This window comes from Anomaloglossus baeobatrachus, chromosome 8, assembly GCF_048569485.1.
Source record: "Anomaloglossus baeobatrachus isolate aAnoBae1 chromosome 8, aAnoBae1.hap1, whole genome shotgun sequence".
NCBI classification, from domain to species: domain Eukaryota; kingdom Metazoa; phylum Chordata; class Amphibia; order Anura; family Aromobatidae; genus Anomaloglossus; species Anomaloglossus baeobatrachus.
Genome location: NC_134360.1, coordinates 133,390,194 through 133,412,206, shown reverse-complemented (window position 1 = coordinate 133,412,206; position 22,013 = coordinate 133,390,194). Strand labels below are relative to the sequence as shown.

The 22,013-nt window shown below is 52.6% G+C and overlaps 1 protein-coding gene across 1 annotated transcript in view; it reads right to left on the bottom strand.

Moving 5' to 3' along the window:
• Positions 1–22,013, bottom strand: part of TPR (translocated promoter region, nuclear basket protein) — a 481,409-nt gene that overhangs the window by 205,282 nt on the left and 254,114 nt on the right. Inside the window, exons 27-28 of the mRNA XM_075322004.1 lie at positions 17,064–17,211; positions 16,297–16,434 (exon numbers count right to left, since the gene is read on the bottom strand). Coding sequence (XP_075178119.1) covers positions 16,297–16,434; positions 17,064–17,211 — 286 coding nt within the window. The remainder of the gene's footprint in view (positions 1–16,296; positions 16,435–17,063; positions 17,212–22,013) is intronic.

The following is a 22,013-nucleotide window of genomic DNA, read 5'->3' as shown; positions in this document are numbered from 1 at the left end:
AGGTCTCGCACCCATTTGTCGTCTGAGGCGGCAGCCCAGATGTGTTGAAGAGCCGCAGTCGACCTCCTACAATGAGTGTGTCTTCCGGGGCGCCGAAGGAGTCATGAGGGGGGAAAACGTCGTGGCCGAGTCTCCCTAGTCCTGGACTGTTTCGGTCTAGGCTGCCATGACGAAGTGGGTTTCGGGGAGAGCTGAGAAGGTTGGTCCCTGCGTGGTCCGCGGTTGGTGGCGGGGACAGCACGGGATGTCGACCAACCAAATGAGTTCTGAAAGGAGCGGAACGAGGACTGTGCACGTCTGGTGAAGGACGCCCTGGACTTCAGCTGGGGGAGGGAGGTACTCTTTCCTCCCATGGCGTCAGAAAGGAGCTTGTCCAGACGTTCGCCAAACAATCGGTCTGGAAAAAAGGGAAGGCCCGTGAGAGACTTCTTGGAGGCAGAGTCCGCTCACCATTGTCGGAGCCAGAGAGCTCTACGGATGGCTATGGTATTTGAGGCGGCAAACGCTGCGCAGGTAGCCGCGTCCATGGAGGCCTGCATGAGGTACTCCACCGCAGCGGCAATTTGAGCTGTTACCTCTGAAGGTATGAGTAAACTGGGATTCCTCAAGCGAAGTGTTAAGGGATTCTGCCCAGACCGAGATCGCCTTTGCGACCCACACAGAGGCAAAGGAGGGCGAGAGGGAGGAGCCCGCAGCCTCAAAAGGAAGAGTGGGCGAGGTGCTCCACCTGTCTGTCTGTTGGGTCCTTGATGGAGGAACCATCGGGTAAAGACAGGAGCGTCTTTGTGGTAAGGCGGGAGACCGGGGAGGGGGGGGCGACCGAGGGCGGATCGGCCCAGCCCTTAGGGGCAGGTGAGGCAAAAGGGTACCGGGACTCCATGGAGTTTTCGGTTACCGAAGCGCCTGTCAGGATTCTCCCTTTGCTTTGTGAGGATATCCTGAAACTCTGGGTGATCAGTGAAAACGTTTTGGGGTTTCCTTGCCCTCTTAAAGGAGACCGCATGGTCAGTAGTAGTGGATTCGGGATCCTCCACATGCAGAGTTTGGTTGATTGCTGCTATATGGGAGTCTATTGCAGTTTGATCATCTGGGGAGGAGGAAAGCAAGGAATCCTCCTGGTACAAACAGCATTCTCCCTCCTCCATCTCTTAAGAAGCCGTGGATTGTGTAGGAGAGCCTGCCCTGTGTGCTCCCGAGGGAGAGCCCGCTGGAGACACCCGGCCGTGTGCTCTTTTCCTGATCCCTGCAACCGGTGAAGCATGTTCCCGGATTACCTCAGAAGGATCCTCTATAGGGGTATCCTCAGGCTGCGTTCCGTCCAGGGACCCAGAAGGGTGTGGAGGACGACATTGCATAGCCAGCACCAGGTTCTGTGACAGGTTTTCCATGGATTGGGACAGAAACTGTGCCCATTCCGGTGGGCTGGGAGCCCTAGGCTCTGGGCTGACGGCTGTGGTGGCAGGGGGGGTCTTGGGGGGCTATAGGGGCACAGGACTCACAGAGAGAAGAGGTGTGTTTACGTGGTAGCTCAGCATGGCAGGCAGTGCAGGCTGAATAATAGACTATGTGGGCCTTAGCACTCTTAGTGCCCTTAGATTTCTGCATGTTCCTAATAGGAGTATGCCAGGAGGGGGAGTAATGCTCAGCAGAGCTACAATTGAAGCAAGCACCTCACCAGAATCAGCCGATGGCTCTGTCCTCAGGAAGGAGAAAGCTCTGTGTAGATCTTCCCACGCTTTCCTGTGGGGGCGGGGCTTAGCGCTAAAAGAGCGGGAAGAAGTCAGTGTGCCCCCCCCCCTGCTGTGGGTAGTAAAAAACGGCGGGAAGGGAGTTTGATAGTTTTCCTCCCTCTCCCTCCAGTCAGCACACAGCTTGTTACTGGTGGTTATCAGCTGGCTTTACTGCTAGAGCAAATAAACAGAGCAAATAAACAGCGAGTCCCTGAGCCCTGGGCCCTCCCCCTGCCACCGGGAAATTATCTGCTGGACTTTCTGCAAACAGGAGTGACTTCCCCCCTCCTCCAGCCAGCAAGCTAGAGAAAAGTTAACACTGTGTGCAGGATCCTTGGGGCTCTCCCAAACAGCGAGGGATTTCTGCAAATTCAGCAGTCCTGGTAGCCTTCCATGCACCGTCTTTTCTCCCTTTGTCTGGGAAACCAGTCAGTGGGGATCTCACCTTAAACGCTGCTTCCGTCCAGGCAGTGAAAATAGCAGCGCCAGTTTGCTGTGTTCGGTCCCACTGGTGCCATATTCAACTCAGAGCCTGCAAAGAGGGGCTGAGGAATTGGGCTATAGGGGCACAGGCCTTTACCCTGGGCTTTGGAAAATCGGTGTCTGTGGAACCAGTCGTCCAGCCCAGGATCCAGCGTCGCAGGAGGGGATACGTGGAGGAGACACTCCACGTTCCCGCCCGTTGATGGTAGTGGGAGATCGGTCCCAAAGGAAACAGTCGCCCTCAAAAAATAAACCTTGAAAGGAAGTGCCTCCTACAGACACTAAGCTAAAACTGAGGCTGCCTGGCCCGGCCAGGGGGTGTATACTGCAGAGGAGGAGCTATGCTTTTGCATCTACTTAGACTTAGTGTCCTCCTATGGATAGGCAGCATAACACCCATCGTTGTGGTCCTGTGTCCCCCAACGAGGCGTCAGAGAAAAGAAGGGAATTTTGTTACTTACCGTAAATTCCTTTTCTTCTAGCTCCTATTGGGAGACCCAGACGATTGGGTGTATAGCACTGCCTCCGGAGGCCACACAAAGCAATTACACTAAAAAGTGTAAGGCCCCTCCCCTTCTGGCTATACACCCCCAGTGGGATCACTGGCTCACCAGTTTTAGTGCAAAAGCAAGAAGGAGGAAAGCCAATAACTGGTTTAAACAAATTCACTCCGAAGTAACGTCGGAGAACTGAAAACCGTTCAACATGAACAACATGTGTACCCGAAAAACAACCAAAAATCCCGAAGGACAACAGGGCGGGTGCTGGGTCTCCCAATAGGAGCTAGAAGAAAAGGAATTTACGGTAAGTAACAAAATTCCCTTCTTCTTCGGCGCTCCATTGGGAGACCCAGACGATTGGGACGTCCAAAAGCTGTCCCTGGGTGGGTAAAGAATACCTCATGTTAGAGCTGCAAGACAGCCCTCCCCTATAGGGAGGCAACTGCCGCCTGCAGGACTCTTCTACCTAGGCTGGCGTCCGCCGAAGCATAGGTATGCACCTGATAATGTTTGGTGAAAGTGTGCAGACTCGACCAGGTAGCTGCCTGGCACACCTGTTGAGCCGTAGCCTGGTGTCGCAATGCCCAGGACGCACCCACGGCTCTGGTAGAATGGGCCTTCAGCCCTGATGGAACCGGAAGCCCAGCAGAACGGTAGGCTTCAAGAATTGGTTCTTTGATCCATCGAGCCAGGGTGGCCTTAGAAGCCTGCGACCCTTTGCGCTTACCAGCGACAAGGACAAAGAGTGCATCCGAACGGCGCAAGGGCGCCGTGCGGGAAATGTAGATTCTGAGTGCTCTCACCAGATCCAACAAATGTAAATCCTTCTCATACCGATGAACTGCATGAGGACAAAACGAAGGCAAAGAGATATCCTGATTAAGATGAAAAGAGGATACCACCTTCGGGAGAAACTCCTGAATGGGGCGCAGCACTACCTTGTCCTGGTGGAAGACCAGGAAGGGAGCCTTGGATGATAGCGCTGCCAGCTCAGACACTCTCCGAAGAGATGTGATCGCTACCAGAAAAGCCACTTTCTGTGATAGTCTAGAAAGTGAAACCTCCCTCAGAGGCTCGAAGGGCGGCTTCTGGAGGGCAACTAGTACCCTGTTCAGATCCCATGGATCTAACGGACGCTTGTACGGGGGTACGATATGGCAAACCCCCTGTAGGAACGTGCGCACCTTAGGAAGGCGTGCCAAACGCCTCTGAAAAAAGACGGATAGCGCCGAGACCTGACCTTTAAGGGAGCCGAGCGACAAACCTTTTTCTAACCCAGATTGCAGGAAAGAAAGAAAGGTAGGCAATGCAAATGGCCAGGGGGACACTCCCTGAGCAGAGCACCAGGATAAGAATATCCTCCACGTTCTGTGGTAGATCTTAGCGGACGTGGGCTTCCTAGCCTGTCTCATGGTGGCAACGACCCCTTGGGATAATCCTGAAGACGCTAGGATCCAGGACTCAATGGCCACACAGTCAGGTTCAGGGCCGCAGAATTCCGATGGAAAAACGGCCCTTGGGACAGTAAGTCTGGTCGGTCTGGTAGTGCCCACGGTTGGCCGACCGTGAGCTGCCACAGATCCGGATACCACGCCCTCCTCGGCGACGAGTATGACGCGGCTGCAATCGGATCTGATCTTGCGTAGCACTCTGGGCAAGAGTGCCAGAGGTGGAAACACATAAAAGAGCCGGAACTGCGACCAATCTTGCACTAGGGCGTCTGCCGCCAGCGCTCTTTGATCGCGAGACCGTGCCATGAAGGTTGGGACCTTGTTGTTGTGCCGGGACGCCATGAGGTCGACGTCCGGCCTTCCCCATCGGCGACAGATTTCCTGAAACACGTCTGGGTGAAGGGACCATTCCCCTGCGTCCATGCCCTGGCGACTGAGGAAGTCTGCTTCCCAGTTTTCTACGCCGGGGATGTGAACTGCGGATATGGTGGAGGCCGTGGCTTCCACCCACATCAGAATCCGCCGGACTTCCTGGAAGGCTTGCCGACTGCGTGTCCCCCCTTGGTGGTTGATGTATGCCACCGCTGTGGAGTTGTCCGACTGAATTCGGATCTGCCTTCCTTCCAGCCACTGCTGGAAGGCTAGTAGGGCAAGATACACTGCTCTGATTTCCAGAACATTGATCTGAAGGGTGGACTCCTGCTGAGTCCACGTACCCTGAGCCCTGTGGTGGAGAAAAACTGCTTCCCACCCTGACAGACTCGCGTCTGTCGTGACCACCGCCCAAGACGGTGGTAGGAAGGATCTTCCCTGTGATAATGAGGTGGGAAGAAGCCACCACTGCAGAGAGTCCTTGGCCGTCTGGGAAAGGGAGACTTTCCTGTCCAGGGATTTTGACTTCCCGTCCCATTGGCGGAGAATGTCCCATTGAAGTGGGCGCAGATGAAACTGCGCAAACGGAACCGCCTCTATTGCCGCCACCATCTTCCCGAGGAAGTGCATGAGGCGTCTTAAGGAGTGCGACTGACTTTGAAGGAGAGCCTGCACCCCAGTCTGTAGAGACCGCTGCTTGTCCAGCGGAAGCTTCACTATCGCTGAGAGAGTATGAAACTCCATGCCAAGATACGTTAGTGATTGAGTCGGTGACAGATTTGACTTTGAGAAGTTGATGATCCACCCGAACGTCTGGAGAGTCTCCAGTGCAACCGTCAAGCTGAGTTGGCATGCCTCTTGAGAGGGTGCCTTGACCAGTAGATCGTCCAAGTAAGGGATCACAGAGTGTCCCTGAGAGTGCAAGACTGCTACCACTGCCGCCATGATCTTGGTGAACACCCGTGGGGCTGTCGCCAGACCAAATGGCAGAGCTACGAACTGAAGATGGTCGTCTCCTATCACGAAGCGTAGAAAGCGTTGGTGCTCTGTAGCAATCGGCACGTGGAGATAAGCATCCTTGATGTCTATTGATGCTAGGAAATCTCCTTGAGACATTGAGGCAATGACTGAGCGGAGGGATTCCATCCGGAACCGCCTGGCGTTCACATGCTTGTTGAGCAGTTTTAGGTCCAGAACAGGACGGAATGAGCCGTCCTTTTTTGGCACCACAAAGAGATTGGAGTAAAAACCTTGACCTCGTTCCTGAAGAGGAACAGGGACCACCACTCCTTCTGCTCTTAGAGAATTCACCGCCTGCAGAAGGGCATCTGCTCGGTCGGGATGTGGGGAAGTTCTGAAGAACCGAGGCGGAGGACGAGAACTGAACTCTATCCTGTACCCGTGAGACAAAATGTCTGTTACCCACCGGTCTTTGACCTGTGGCAGCCAAATGTCGCAAAAGCGGGAGAGCCTGCCACCGACCGAGGATGCGGAGGGAGGCGGCCGAAAGTCATGAGGCAGCCGCCTTGGAAGCGGTACCTCCGGTTGCTTTCTTGGGGCGTGAGTGAGCCCGCCAGGAATCAGAGCTCCTTTGCTCTTTCTGAGTCCCTTTGGACGAGGAGAATTGGGGCTTGCCCGAGCCTCGAAAGGACCGAAACTTTGACTGCCACTTCCTCTGTGGAGGTTTGCTTGATCTGGGCTGGGGTAAGGAGGAGTCCTTACCTTTGGACTGTTTAATGATTTCCGCCAATTGCTCACCAAACAGTCTGTCTCCAGATAATGGCAAGCTGGTTAAACATTTTTTAGAAGCAGAATCTGCTTTCCATTCCTTTAACCACAAGGCTCTGCGCAAAACTACAGAGTTGGCGGATGCCATTGAGGTACGGCTCGTAGAGTCCAGTACCGCATTGATAGCGTAGGTCGCAAACGCAGACATTTGCGTAGTTAGGGACGCCACTTGCGGCACTGCTGGACGTATGAGAGAGTCCACCTGTGCCAGACCAGCTGAAATAGCTTGGAGCGCCCACACGGCCGCGAATGCTGGAGCAAACGACGCGCCAATAGCTTCATAGACAGATTTCAACCAAAGGTCCATCTGTCTGTCATTGGCATCTTTAAGTGAAGCCCCATCCTCCACTGCAACTATGGATCTAGCTGCAAGCCTGGATATTGGAGGGTCCACTTTTGGACACTGGGTCCAGCGTTTGACCACGTCAGGGGGAAAAGGATAACGGGTATCCTTAAGGCGTTTAGAAAAACGCTTGTCCGGATAAGTATTGTGTTTCTGGATGGATTCTCTGAAGTCAGAGTGGTCCAGAAAAGTACTCAATTTACGCTTGGGATACAGGAAATGGAATTTCTCCTGCTGTGCAGCTGCCTCCTCTGCAGAAGGGGCTGGGGGAGAAATATCCAACAGCCTATTGATGGCCGCTATAAGGTCATTTACCATGGCGTCACCATCTGGCGTATCCAAATTGAGTGCGGCGTCAGGACAAGACTCCTGATCACCCACCTCTCCCTCAGAGCCTGCGTCCGTTCTCCAGCCAGACTGCATGTGTATAATGGCTGCCGGCGTCCTGGGGAGCTGCAAGTCTGGGGGCGGGCCTAGGGCGTGCACAGAGAAAAAGCGCGAAGCCTGTGTCCTACTGTGCTCAGTGAGAGGGCTGGAGCATGTAAATCGTGCTCCAGCCCTCGGCGCTGCCGATTGAACAACGTCTCTCCCCTACCCTGATTGACAGGGTGGGGGGCGTTAACGAAGCGGAGCTAGGCCGCAGGAAACCGGGGACTAAAGTTAGAAGCGCCGCCGCCGTAAAAGCGCGGTCGGCGCGTCCCCGGCGCACTACAAGTCGCAGCTGCGCCGCCGCTCCAGGGGCGGTCGGCGCGGCGATCCACACACATAAAGTCCCCCAGTAATCTGCGGGGACTATAAGCCCAGCGCACAGCGCTACAGTCCCCGGCGCACTAGCACACCCAGCAAGCCTGGGGTGTGCGTGGCCTGCCATACGGGGACACAGAGTACCTGAAAGTTGCAGGGCCTTGTCCCTGAACGGCACTCCCGCTCCACATCCAGCAGGTTCTATGGGTCTGTGGATGGAGCCCGGCCTCAGGGCTTGGTGGCCGGTAAGATCCCACTTCCTCAGAGCCCCTCAGGGGGATGGGGAAGGAAAACAGCATGTGGGCTCCAGCCTCCGTACCCGCAATGGGTACCTCAACCTTACAAACCACAAGTGGGGTAAGAAGGGAGCATGCTGGGGGCCCCATATGGGCCCTCTTTTCTTCCATCCGATATAGTCAGCAGCTACTGCTGACTAAACAGTGGAGCTATGCGTGGATGTCTGACCTCCTTCGCACAAAGCAGAAAACTGGTGAGCCAGTGATCCCACTGGGGGTGTATAGCCAGAAGGGGAGGGGCCTTACACTTTTTAGTGTAATTGCTTTGTGTGGCCTCCGGAGGCAGTGCTATACACCCAATCGTCTGGGTCTCCCAATGGAGCGCCGAAGAAAAATAAATATATTTGAAAGTTTGAAAAAGCCCACCCACCTTCCCCCAGAAGTGATCTGCTCATGGCTGGCTGATTGGCAGTTTGAGTCTCCGCCCACAATCAATGCTTCCAAACCTACTCGGGCCCAAGTTCAGACACTTGGAGGTTCGGTTGGTTTGCAGCCAGCGAACAGATCCTCCAAGATTCGCTCATCTTTGTAAGAATCTCTTCGGAAGAAGAGAGGCAAAGTACCCAAAGGAAGGAGTGCAACCTCCTCAAAGTGAAAAGGCGAAGAACTCTAATAAAGGCGATTGGAGGGAACTGAACAGCAGAACACATTGTCCTGGAAAACGAGACAGAAATATTGCAAAATAACTGCACAAATCTCCCCGATAGGCACAAAAAAGGCGGAGGACCGAAAAGAGGCAGGAGCACAGATCGCGCTCATGGATCACTGGGAATAATATGGTGGCCGCGAGTCTTGCCTGCCCGAACGGCCAGTCCTGAGCCCTGGACTATAAGAAATTCTGCTGGACCAGGAACGCCAAAGCAGGAACCTGGCTCTTGTGAGTTCCCTAGTTCAACTAGACAAGCAAAAAATTAAAAAGGATATTGCCATGCGAGCGCTGCCCATAGGTTCCCACCTATAAAAAATGTGCTAAATTAAATGACAGAACAGTGACCTTTAAGCTCCAGTTTTCTAATCCTAGTGAGACAAAACACAATCTGAAAGGACAAGAGCCTTCTGAACTGCGGACCTCATGGTCCTGCAGGTAAACTAAACATTCAAAAAAATCAACCAGAATAGGACAACACAGTGAGAGGTCTGGCTGGATGTTACGTATAGAGCCTGGAGGCATCTGCCTGACAAATGGGACTCAAACTAGCAAACCTGGCAACCAAAATACCAATTCCAAGCTGGGAAAGGAGAATGCTGTTTTAATAATGAAAGATCAAGATTCCTCTGGAATGTGGAAGAGCCCAGACATCTGCTGAGACCCATCACCTACTGAGGGAAGCTATAATGTAGGCAGTAGGCCTCTTTATCTCCACATAGTCTGAACGACTTGCATTAACACCCAAATGAGAAGGACCTAGCCCGAGCTCCTTAGGAGGTGACAAGAGCCAAGATAATGTGGAGTCCGTAACAGCATAAGGGTTGAAACCAAGTAATGAACTAGCCACCTCAAAGGGCTACAGTAAGCAACCCACTTAACTCCTTTGTCTTGAACAAGCTTGATCCTGTGGTTAGAAGTTAGTGAAATCTGGACTCCATCTCCTGCTCCATGCAAACATGCGGGAAATGGTGGATGGGCAGGCAGGAGACCACAAGGCTAAAAGACCACCACTCTGTCACCTAATTGCCCACTGCGCCAAGGTACATGGTCTTGCCATACAAGTGCGAGAGGATATCGACTTAACAATTACAGCCTGTACACCTCGCTGCTACGTGAATTAAAGTATACAATTACATCCTGTTACCCTACAAGAGATCCATCTGAAAAAGAAAAGAAGAAATGGATAATGCCTAACTTGGCCTCTAAAGGCCTAAAATAGGTCTGAGACTCAAACCTCAGTTGCCACCAAATGACACTACAAAAAAAAAAAAAATAAATAAATAAAAATCTGAGGTTACCTGATGCTAGCAGGAGAGGCAAAGTTTACTGAGGGGGAGCCAATTTTAATTTAGCTTGTAATATTAGTGTTAGCCTTCATGTGGCAGCAGACTATTCCATGGTTTTTGGTTGCCTCATTGGGGGGCCACAAAGAAGGGAATTTTGTTTACTTACCGTAAATTCCTTTTCTTCTAGCTCCAATTGGGAGACCCAGACAATTGGGTGTATAGCTTCTGCCTCCGGAGGCCGCACAAAGTATTACACTTAAAAGTGTAAAGCCCCTCCCCTTCTGCCTATACACCCCCCGTGCCTCACGGGCTCCTCAGTTTTGGTGCAAAAGCAAGAAGGAGGAAAAGTTATAGATTGGTTTAAAGTAAATTCGATCCGAAGAAATTTCGGAGAACTGAAACCATTCAACATGAACAACATGTGTACACAAAGAACAACAGCCCGAAGGGAACAGGGGCGGGTGCTGGGTCTCCCAATTGGAGCTAGAAGAAAAGGAATTTACGGTAAGTAAACAAAATTCCCTTCTTCTTTGTCGCTCCATTGGGAGACCCAGACAATTGGGACGTCCAAAAGCAGTCCCTGGGTGGGTAAAGTAAAACCTCGTAATAGAGCCGTAAAAACGGCCCCTTCCTACAGGTGGGCAACCGCCGCCTGAAGGACTCGCCTACCTAGGCTGGCATCTGCCGTAGCATAGGTATGCACCTTATAGTGTTTCGTGAAAGTGTGCAGGCTCGACCAGGTAGCTGCCTGACACACCTGCTGAGCCGTAGCCTGGTGCCGCAAAGCCCAGGACGCACCCACGGCTCTGGTAGAATGGGCCCTCAGCCCTGAGGGAACCGGAAGCCCAGAAGATCGGTAAGCTTCGAGAATTGGTTCCTTGATCCACCGAGCCAGGGTTGATTTGGAAGCCTGTGACCCTTTACGCTGGCCAGCGACAAGGACAAAGACAAAGAGTGCATCCGAGCGGCGCAGGGGCGCCGTACGAGAAATGTAGAGTCTGAGTGCTCTCACCAGATCTAACAAGTGCAAATCCCTTTCACATTGGTGAACTGGATGAGGACAAAAAGAGGGTAAGGAGATATCCTGATTGAGATGAAAGGGGGATACCACCTTAGGGAGAAACTCCGGAACCGGACGCAGAACCACCTTGTCCTGGTGAAACACCAGGAAAGGGGCTTTGCATGACAGCGCTGCTAGCTCAGACACTCTCCGAAGTGATGTGACTGCTACTAGGAAGGCCACTTTCTGCGAAAGGCGTGAGAGAGAAATGTCCCTCATTGGCTCGAAAGGTGGTTTCTGAAGAGTCATCAGCACCCTGTTCAGATCCCAGGGTTCTAAAGGCCGCTTGTAAGGGGGGACTATGTGACAAACCCCCTGCAGGAAAGTGCGTACCTGTGGAAGTCTGGCTAGGCGCTTCTGAAAGAACACAGAGAGCGCTGAGACTTGTCCCTTAAGGGAGCCGAGCGACAAACCTTTTTCCAATCCGGATTGAAGGAAGGAAAGAAAAGTGGGCAAGGCAAATGGCCAGGGAGAAAAACCCTGATCAGAGCACCAAGATAAGAATATCCTCCACGTCCTGTGGTAGATCTTGGCGGACGTTGGTTTCCTAGCCTGTCTCATAGTGGCAATGACCTCTTGAGATAACCCTGAAGACGCTAGGATCCAGGACTCAATGGCCACACAGTCAGGTTGAGGGCCGCAGAATTCAGATGGAAAAACGGCCCTTGAGACAGCAAGTCTGGTCGGTCTGGTAGTGCCCACGGTTGGCCCACCGTGAGATGCCACAGATCCGGGTACCACGACCTCCTCGGCCAGTCTGGAGCGACGAGGATGGCGCGGCGGCAGTCGGACCTGATCTTGCGTAACACTCTGGGCAACAGTGCCAGAGGAGGAAACACATAAGGGAGTTGAAACTGCGACCAATCCTGAACTAAGGCGTCTGCCGCCAGAGCTCTGTGATCTTGAGACCGTGCCATGAATGTCGGGACCTTGTTGTTGTGCCGGGACGCCATTAGGTCGACGTCCGGCATCCCCCAGCGGCAACAGATCTCCTGAAACACGTCCGGGTGAAGGGACCATTCCCCTGCGTCCATGCCCTGGCGACTGAGAAAGTCTGCTTCCCAGTTTTCTACGCCCGGGATGTGAACTGCGGATATGGTGGAGGCTGTGGCTTCCACCCATAGCAGAATCCGCCGGACTTCCTGGAAGGCTTGCCGACTGCGTGTTCCGCCTTGGTGGTTGATGTATGCCACCGCTGTGGAGTTGTCCGACTGAATTCGGATCTGCTTGCCTTCCAGCCACGGCTGGAACGCCTTTAGGGCAAGATACACTGCCCTTATCTCCAGAACATTGATCTGAAGGGAGGACTCTGGCTGAGTCCAAGTACCCTGAGCCCTGTGGTGGAGAAAGACCACTCCCCACCCTGACAGGCTCGCGTCCGTCGTGACCACAGCCCAGGATGGGGGCAGGAAGGATTCCCCCTTCGACAGAGAAGTGGGAAGAAGCCACCACTGAAGGGAAGCCTTGGCTGCCCGAGAAAGGGAGACGTTCCTGTCGAGGGACGTCGACTTCCTGTCCCATTTGCGGAGAATGTCCCATTGAAGTGGACGCAGATGAAACTGCGCAAAAGGAACTGCCTCCATTGCTGCTACCATCTTCCCTAGGAAGTGCATGAGGCGCCTCAAGGGGTGTGACTGGCCTTGAAGGAGAGATTGCACCCCTGTCTGTAGTGAACGCTGTTTGTCCAGCGGAAGCTTCACTATCGCTGAGAGAGTATGAAACTCCATGCCAAGATATGTCAGTGATTGGGCCGGTGTCAGATTTGACTTTGGAAAATTGATGATCCACCCGAAACTCTGGAGAGTCTCCAGAGCAATGTTCAGGCTGTGTTGGCATGCCACTTGAGAGGGTGCCTTGACAAGCAGATCGTCTAAGTAAGGGATCACCGAGTGTCCCTGAGAGTGCAGAACTGCTACTACTGTTGCCATGACCTTGGTGAAGACCCGTGGGGCTGTCGCCAGGCCGAAAGGCAGTGCTACGAACTGAAGGTGTTTGTCCTCTATGGCGAAACGCAGGAAGCGCTGATGCTCTGGAGCAATCGGTACGTGGAGATAAGCATCTTTGATGTCGATTGATGCTAGGAAATCTCCTTGGGACATTGAGGCGATGACTGAGCGGAGCGATTCCATCCGGAACCGCCTGGTTTTTACGTGTTTGTTGAGCAGTTTTAGGTCCAGAACAGGACGGAAGGATCCGTCCTTTTTTGGCACCACGAACAAGTTGGAGTAAAAACCGTGACCCTGTTGCTGAAAAGGAACAGGGATCACCACTCCTTCTGCCTTCAGAGTGCACACCGCCTGAAGAAGAAGAGCATCGGCTCGCTCGGGGGGCGGAGATGTTCTGAAGAATCGAGTCGGAGGACGAGAGCTGAACTCTATCCTGTAACCGTGAGACAGAATGTCTCTCACCCAACGGTCTTTTACCTGTGGCAGCCAGGCGCCGCAAAAGCGGTAAAGCCTGCCACCGACCGAGGATGCGGTGTGAGGAGGCCGAAAGTCATGAGGAGGCCGCTTTGGGAGCGGATCCTCCGGCGGTCTTTTTTGGACGTGACTTAGACCGCCATGAATCGGAGTTCCTCTGATCCTTCTGAGGCCTTTTGGACGAGGAGAATTGAGACCTGCCCGCGGACCGAAAGGACCGAAACCTCGATTGTACCTTCCGTGGTTGAGGTCTGTTTGGTTTGGACTGGGGTAAGGATGAGTCCTTTCCCTTGGATTGTTTAATGATTTCATCCAATTGCTCACCAAACAGGCGGTCGCCAGAAAATGGCAAACCGGTTAAGAACTTTTTGGAAGCAGAGTCTGCCTTCCATTCACGTAGCCACATGGCCCTGCGGACTGCCACCGAATTGGCGGATGCTACCGCCGTACGGCTCGCAGAGTCCAGGACAGCATTAATGGCGTAGGACGCAAACGCCGACGCCTGAGAGGTTAAGGACACCACTTGCGGAGCAGACGTACGTGTGACTGCATTAATCTGCGCATGACAAGCTGAGATAGCTTGGAGTGCCCATACGGCTGCGAATGCTGGAGCAAAAGACGCGCCGATAGCTTCATAGATGGATTTCAACCAGAGCTCCATCTGTCTGTCAGTGGCATCTTTGAGTGAAGCCCCATCTTCCACTGCAACTATGGATCTAGCCGCCAGTCTGGAGACTGGAGGATCCACCTTGGGACACTGAGCCCAGCCCTTGACCACGTCAGGGGGGAAGGGATAACGTGTATCCTTAAGGCGCTTGGAAAAACGCTTATCTGGACAAGCTCGGTGTTTCTGGACTGCCTCTCTGAAGTCAGAGTGATCCAGAAACGTACTCAATGTACGCTTGGGAAACCTGAAACGGAATTTCTCCTGCTGAGAAGCTGACTCCTCAATTGGAGGAGCTGGGGGAGAAATATCCAACACCTGATTGATGGTCGCTATAAGGTCATTCACTATGGCGTCACCTTCAGGTGTATCTAGGTTGAGAGCGGCCTCAGGATCAGAATCCTGATCTGCTACCTCCGCTTCATCATCCAGAGAGTCCTCCTACTGAGACCCTGAACAGTGTGATGAAGTCGAGGGAATTTCCCAGCGAGCCCGCTTAGGCGACCTGGGACTGCGGTCCGTGTCAGAGACCTCACCCTGGGACCTATAGGTCACCCCAGGAACACTTTGCTGCTCCAACTGAGGGGGGCCTGGGGTCAATGATTCAACATTGCCCGGGGCCTGAGTCACCGGTCTGGACTGTAAGGCTTCTAGTATCTTAGCAGACCATTTATCCATACTCGCAGACAGTTTGTCAGCAAATACTGCAAACTCCGTCCCTGTCACCTGGACAGTGGTAGCAGGTGGTTCCACCTGGGCCACCAGTAACAGAGGCTCCGGCTGAGTAAGTGCCACAGGGGCCGAGCATTGCACACAATGAGGATCGGTGGAACCTGCCGGTAGTATAGCCGCACATGAGGTACAGGTTGCAAAGTAAGCCTGTGCTTTGGCACCCTTGCTTTTTGCGGACGACATGCTGTTGTCTCCTCTGAGTACAATCCAGGAGGGTATATAGCCAAAAATCAACAGTGCGACCGTACAGTGTAAATGTATAGCATATAAGCATATATATATATGTACACTTCGGCACTCAGTGGGGCCAGCACCACAGGTGCTGCTTACCGACCGCTCAAAGCGGTTGTGTGATCACCAGATTCCCTGCCTGGGCCTCCCAGAGCCGTGTTGTCTCTCCTCTCCAGCGTCAGAAGTGCTGACAGGAATGGCTGCCGGCGTTCTGTGGGGAGGAGGGGGCCGTGGGCGTGCCCTAGAAAGTGCGGGAATCTGATGCCCCACTGTGCTGAGTGAGGGGGGAGGAGGATACAAAGTATGCTCCAGCCCTCAGCGCTGACGTCCTGTGCAGCGTCCCGCCCTTCCCCTGACTGGCAGGCCTGGGGGCGGGAATATGCGATACTAGGCCGCAAAAGCCGGGGACTAAAGTTATAAGCGCGGCCGGCAAATAAGCGCGGTCGGCGCGGTAGTCCCCGGCGCACTAACACACCCAGCAGTGCTGCAGTGTGTATGGCACAAGCGCTCCATGCGCAGTCCCCCAAGGGGACACAGAGTACCTCACAGTAGCAGGGCCTTGTCCCTGACGATACCCGGCTCCTGTCCAGCAGATTCCCCAGGGGCTGCGGAGGGAGCACGGTCCCAGTGCCTGGAGACCGATTAGGATCCCACTTCACCCAGAGCCCATTAAGGGATGGGGAAGGAAAACAGCATGTGGCTCCTGCCTATGTACCCGCAATGGGTACTTCAACCTTAACAGCACCGCCGACCAGAGTGGGGTGAGAAGGGAGCATGCTGGGGGCCCTGTTATGGGCCCTCTTTTCTTCCATCCGACATAGTCAGCAGCTGCTGCTGACTAAGATGTGGAGCTATGCGTGGATGTCAGCCTCCTTCGCACAAAGCATAAAAACTGAGGAGCCCGTGAGGCACGGGGGGTGTATAGGCAGAAGGGGAGGGGCTTTACACTTTTAAGTGTAATACTTTGTGTGGCCTCTGGAGGCAGAAGCTATACACCCAATTGTCTGGGTCTCCCAATGGAGCGACAAAGAAAGTGCAATTTCACTTTTCTTTCCCATGTTCACTATAATGAAAAACTGACCTGACAATATGATTCTCCAGATTAGTACAATTACACAGATCAAACTCTATGGTCATAGAAAAGAGACAGGAGTTGCAGCCTCTAACCTCAGGATCTCAGAACAACTCACTAATGGATCCTCGCCCATCTTATTCTGCAGCCAGCAGGTGACCGAGCAGCACAAAGGATATAGAATGGAAACTGCTAAAATTGTTAATGAGACCCTATTGCAAAAATTACTTTAAGCCCCAAATACATGCAATTACCCTAATTGGGGGGGGGGGGGGAATAGTCCTCAAAAAAATGGAATGTATTTACAAATGTCATTTTTAACATATATTTCTTCAATATCTACACTGAGAAACTGACCATATATTTACTTTTGCTTGGATTTTCCATGTTATTGGCTGACTTATTTCAGTAAAACTGCAACCAATTTCTTTCTGGCAGAAATCATTTTCTAAAAAGGAAACGAGGTTGGACTTACCTTGGCTTGAAGCTGCTGCAGGTCACGGTCCAACTTTTCTTTTTCTTCTCTTAATAATCGATTAGTTTCTATTAGAACATTCATTGTTTCCGTTTTCCTCATTAGCTCATCATGTTGGGCTATAGTCTTTGCAGTTACCTGTATTTAATAGATAAAAAGGTATCACAATGGAACGCAAAACTAGTCCCAAAGAACAAGCAGTTTCCGAATATGCCAATAACTTGTCAATAGGAGCTAAGCAATGAATGGTGGAAAGGTTCAGACTGTTTACAGTTAATTTTGGGTCTGTGTGTAGATGTGTCACTGCTGGATGTATTATTGCACAATGCAACACTATCAATATGAATCCTCATATAGCAACGGCAAGGTCATCATCCTCTCAGATCAATCAATGCTAAATTAATTATAAACCTCAGGCATTTCTCACAAGACTGGTAAGGAACTCCAGAGTCTGACCATTCCAACTGTAAAGAAATCTTTCCTGTTCAGATATCTAAAATGCATCATCTCTACATATAAAGAGCGTCCCTTGGTCTTTGCCTATTTTTTGGAAGGATTACCCCATGAGATAGTTATGTAGTGACCACACATTTTCACTCTTTGAAGATTAACCAGCCTGATTTTTTTTCTAGCTGCTACAAAGGTGAACTCATGAACAGATTTTCAGATACAGGTATTTCTGTAACAATTCTACTGCATGTGTTTTTGAGGAATCCTTTATCAGCACAGGCTTTACATAGTAGATGGACATTTCACACCACCCTGACCTGCACTTTCTCGCGTTCTGAGTTCAGACTGTCTTGCAGCTCATTCATTTCCTTCTCCATGTGGTCTATCCGCTGTCTGTACCGCAAACACTCCACTTGTGCAACTTCAAATCTCGTCTCTGCAATTTCTTTCTCCCGTCTCACAAATCTGCAGAAAACAAAGATAAAAATGGTTCTCACAAAAAAAAAAAACAAAACAAAAAACAAAGCCCAAAAACTCCCCACAATTTTATAATCAATTTGTCTACGGTTAGGCTGCTTTCACACATCCGGTTTTAGCAGTGCGGCTCAATCCGGCTCAAAAACCTATGCAACGGATGCGGCGAAAAAAAACGGATCCGTTGCATAAGTTTTTCCCATCCAGCCCGTCCATTTTTTGACGGATGCGGCTTGATACTGAGCATGCTCAGTGCAAAAAAACGCATCCGGCGGCCATAGGCTTGCATTGTAAATCGCTCCGCATCGCGCTGGATCCGACGATGCGGTTTTTTCGCCGCACAAAAAAACGTGCCAGGCAACGTTCCATCCGGCCGCCGCATGGGCTAAATATACCGCATCCGGCAAAACCCGGACGCAACGCAAGGCCATGCGGCACAATACGGCACTAATGCAAGTCTATGCGGGAAAAACCGCAACCGGCGGCAAAAAAAAAACAAAACAAAAAACGGTTGCATTTTTTCTGCAGAGCGCCGTATTGTGCCGCACTGCAAAAACTGGATGTATGCAAGCAGCCTTACTTGTCAATGTAGCAAAATCTCACTTTTCTTCTAGTTAATTATGAAGAAAATGTAAGAGAATACTATTACTACTACAATGAACACAAAAATTGAAAGAGATGGGGGATACATTTTTTTTTTTAAAACAATTCGCAAATGAAAAAAAGAGAATTTTGTTTACTTACAGTAAATTCTTTTTCTTATAGTTCCGACATGGGAGACCCAGACCATGGGTGTATAGCTTCTGCCTCCGGAGGACACACAAAGTACTACACTAAAAAGTGTAGCTCCTCCCTCCGAGCATATACAACCCCTGGATAACCAAATCTAGCCAGTTTAGTGCAAAAGCTGAAGGAGGACATCCACCCACAAGTAGAGATAGAGCAAAACCCGGAACAACCGGAACCTCTGTCTACAACAACAGCCGGTGAAAACACACGGAACAAGAAAACTGCCAACAGGCAACAGGGAGGGTGCTGGGTCTCCCATGTCAGAACTATAAGAAAAAGAATTTACGGTAAGTAAACAAAATTCTCTTTTTCTTCATCGTTCCTTATGGGAGACCCAGACCATGGGACGTTCCAAAGCAGTCCATGGGTGGGAATAAACAGAAAACTGAGAAGTAGGCGAAACCTAACTTCACAAATGGGCGACAGCCGCCTGAAGGATGCGTCTGCCCAAGCTCGCATCTGCCGAAACATGAGCATGCACTTGGTAGTGCTTCGAAAAGGTGTGCAGACTAGACCAAGTGGCAGCCTGACAGACCTGCTGAGCCGTAGCCTGGTGCCTGAAAGCCCAAGAGGCACCGACAGCTCTGGTCGAGTGCGCCTTGATCCCCGGCGGGGGAGGCACCTGAGTACACTGGTAGGCATCGGATATGGCCGACCTAATCCAACGAGCTAGGGTCGGTTTAGAAGCCGAGAGACCCTTGCGCTGACCTGTGGTCAGCACAAAAAGAGGTGCACCGCCTAAGAACAGCGGTGCGTGACACATAGATCCGGAGCGCCCGCACCAGATCTAAAGTATGCAACGCTTTCTCAAAGCGATGCACAGGGGCCGGACAAAAGGAAGGCAATGAAATGTCCTGGTTAAGGTGGAAAGGAGACACCACCTTAGGGAGAAAGTCCGGAGTCGGACGGAGAACCACCTTGTCTTGGTGAAAAACCAAAAAAGGTGACTCCGAAGAGAGCGCAGCCAAATCAGAGACTCTCCTGAGAGAAGTTAAGGCCACCAGAAAGACGACTTTCTGTGAAAGTCGAAACAAAGAAACCTCCCTAAGAGGCTCAAAGGGGGGTTTCGGTAAGGCCGTGAGGACCAGATTAAGGTCCCAGGGATCCAAAGGCCGCCGGTAAGGTGGAATGATGTGAGATGCGCCCTGCATGAAGGTGCGCACCTGGGCCAGTCGGGCGATACGCCGCTGGAACAACACTGACAGAGCCGAGACCTGTCCCTTAAGGGAATTGAGGGATAGTCCTAGCTGCAGACCGGACTGTAGAAAGGACAGGATGGTCGGCAAGGAAAAAGGCCAAGGGGCATGCCCGGAAGAACGACACCAGGACAGGAAAATTCTCCAAGTCCTGTGGTAAATCCTGGCCGAGGAAGACTTCCGAGCCTGAGTCATAGTGGAGATGACTTCGGGAGGAATGCCGGAAGCCGTCAGGATCCAGGACTCAAGAGCCACGCCGTCAATCTGAGAGCTGCAGAATTCTGGCGGAAAAACGGACCTTGTGAGAGAAGGTCTGGGCGGTCCGGGAGATGCCACGGCACCTCTACGGACAGACGGAGCAGGTCTGGGTACCAAGCTCGCCTGGGCCAGTCTGGAGCAATGAGTATGACCCGACGGCCCTCCATTCTGATCTTGCGCAGGACTCTGGGCAAGAGAGCTAGAGGGGGAAACACGTAGGACAGACGGAACTGGGACCAATCCTGAACCAGCGCATCCGCTGCAAAGGCCTGAGGATCGTGGGAGCGAGCCACGTAAACCGGGACCTTGTTGTGCCGGGATGCCATTAGATCCACTTCCGGAGTGCCCTACTTGCGGCAGATCGACCGGAACACTGCCGGATGCAGAGCCCACTCGCCGCTGTCCACGGTTTGACGGCTGAGATAATCTGCCTCCCAGTTTTCTACGCCTGGGATGTGGACTGCGGATATGGTGGACTTGGAGTCCTCCGTCCACTGAAGGATGCGTTGAACCTCCAACATTGCCAGGCGGCTGCGAGTCCCGCCTTGGTGATTGAAGTAGGCAACTGCTGTCGCGTTGTCTGACTGGAATCGAATGTGCTTGCCCGCCAACAGGTGGTGAAAGGCTACGAGAGCTAGGAGCACAGCTCTGATTTCCAGCACATTGATCGAGAGGGCTGATTCGGACGGAGTCCAAGTGCCCTGTGCTCGGTGGTGGAGAAATACTGCTCCCCAGCCGGATAGACTGGCATCCGTGGTGAGAATCCCCCAGGATGGGATCAGGAAGGAGCGTCCCTGAGACAGAGAGAAGGGCCGAAGCCACCACTGAAGAGAGCTCCTGGTCTGTGGCGACAGAGCCACCAACCTGTGCAAGGAAGAAGTCCGCTTGTCCGAACATCGGAGAATGTCCAGCTGCAGAGGACGCAGATGGAACTGGGCAAAGGGAACCGCTTCCATTGACGCCACCATCTGACCCAGCACCTGCATGAGGTGCCTGATGGAATGACGGCGGGGCCTCAACAGAGAACGCACCGCCAGATGGAGGGACTGCTGTTTGACTAAGGGCAGCTTCACAAGTGCCGGCAGAGTCTCGAATTGCATCCCTAGGTACGTAAGTTTTTGGGTCGGGGTCAGAGTGGACTTGGGCAGATTGACAAGCCACCCGAATTGAACAAGCGTGGCGAGAGTGAGCGAGACACTCCGCTGACAGTCTGCACTGGATGAAGCCTTGACAAGAAGGTCGTCCAGGTAAGGAATCACTGCCAACCCCTGGAGGTGCAGAACCGCAACCACTGCTGTTATGACCTTGGTAAATACTCGAGGGGCCGTGGCTAACCCGAAGGGGAGAGCCACGAATTGGAAATGTTCCTCTCCGATTGCAAAACGTAGCCAACGCTGGTGTGAAACTGCAATTGGCACATGCAGATAGGCATCTCGGATGTCGATGGATGCCAGGAAATCTCCTTGGGTCATTGAGGCAATGACTGATCGCAGAGACTCCATGCGAAAATGCCGCACCTGAACATGCTTGTTGAGAAGCTTGAGATCCAGGATGGGCCGGAAGGAACCGTCCTTTTTGGGGACTAGGAAGAGATTTGAGTAAAAACCTCTGAACCGTTCCCTGGCGGGAACCGGTACAATTACTCCGTTGGCCTGTATGGATGCCACGGCCTGAGAGAAGGCGGCGGCCTTGGAGCAGGGGGGAGTTGACAGAAAGAATCTGTTTGGCGGGCTGGAAGAGAACTCTATCCTGTAGCCGTGGGAGATGATATCCCGCACCCACTGATCGGAGACGTGTTGAAACCACACGTCGCCAAAGTGGGAGAGCCTGCCACAGACCAAGGACGTTGCTGGCTCAGCCAGATAGTCAAGAGGAGGCTGCCTTGATGGCAGCAGCTCCTGCGGACCTTTGTGGACACGGCTTCTTGCGCCAGGTGGGCTTCTGGTCCTTGGCTGAGTTAATGGACGAGGCCGAGGGCTTAGAGGCCGCCCAGTTAGAGGAACGAAAGGAACGAAACCTCGACTGGTTCCTGCCCTGGACAGGTTTCCTGGGTTTAGTCTGCGGCAAGGAAGTACTCTTCCCGCCAGTAGCCTCCTTAATAATTTCATCCAGTTGTTCACCGAACAGCCTGGACCCAGCAAATGGGAGCCCAGCAAGGTACTTCTTTGAAGAAGCATCTGCCTTCCACTCTCGAAGCCACAAGATCCTGCGGATAGCGAGGGAATTAGCGGAGGCCACCGCAGTGCGGTGAGAAGCCTCCAGCATGGCAGACATGGCGTAGGCTGAAAAGGCTGAAGCCTGGGAAGTTAAGGCAACCAATTCAGGCATAGAGTCCCTAGTGAGGGAATGCATCTCCTCTAGGGAAGCAGAGATGGCTTTGAGAGCCCACACTGCTGCAAAGGATGGGGAGAACGAGGCCCCTGCCGCCTCATAGACAGACTTGGCCAGGAGGTCAACCTGGCGGTCAGTGGGATCCTTAAGTGAGGTGCCATCAGCCACTGATACAACTGTCCGGGCTGAGAGTCTAGACACCGGAGGGTCTACCTTTGG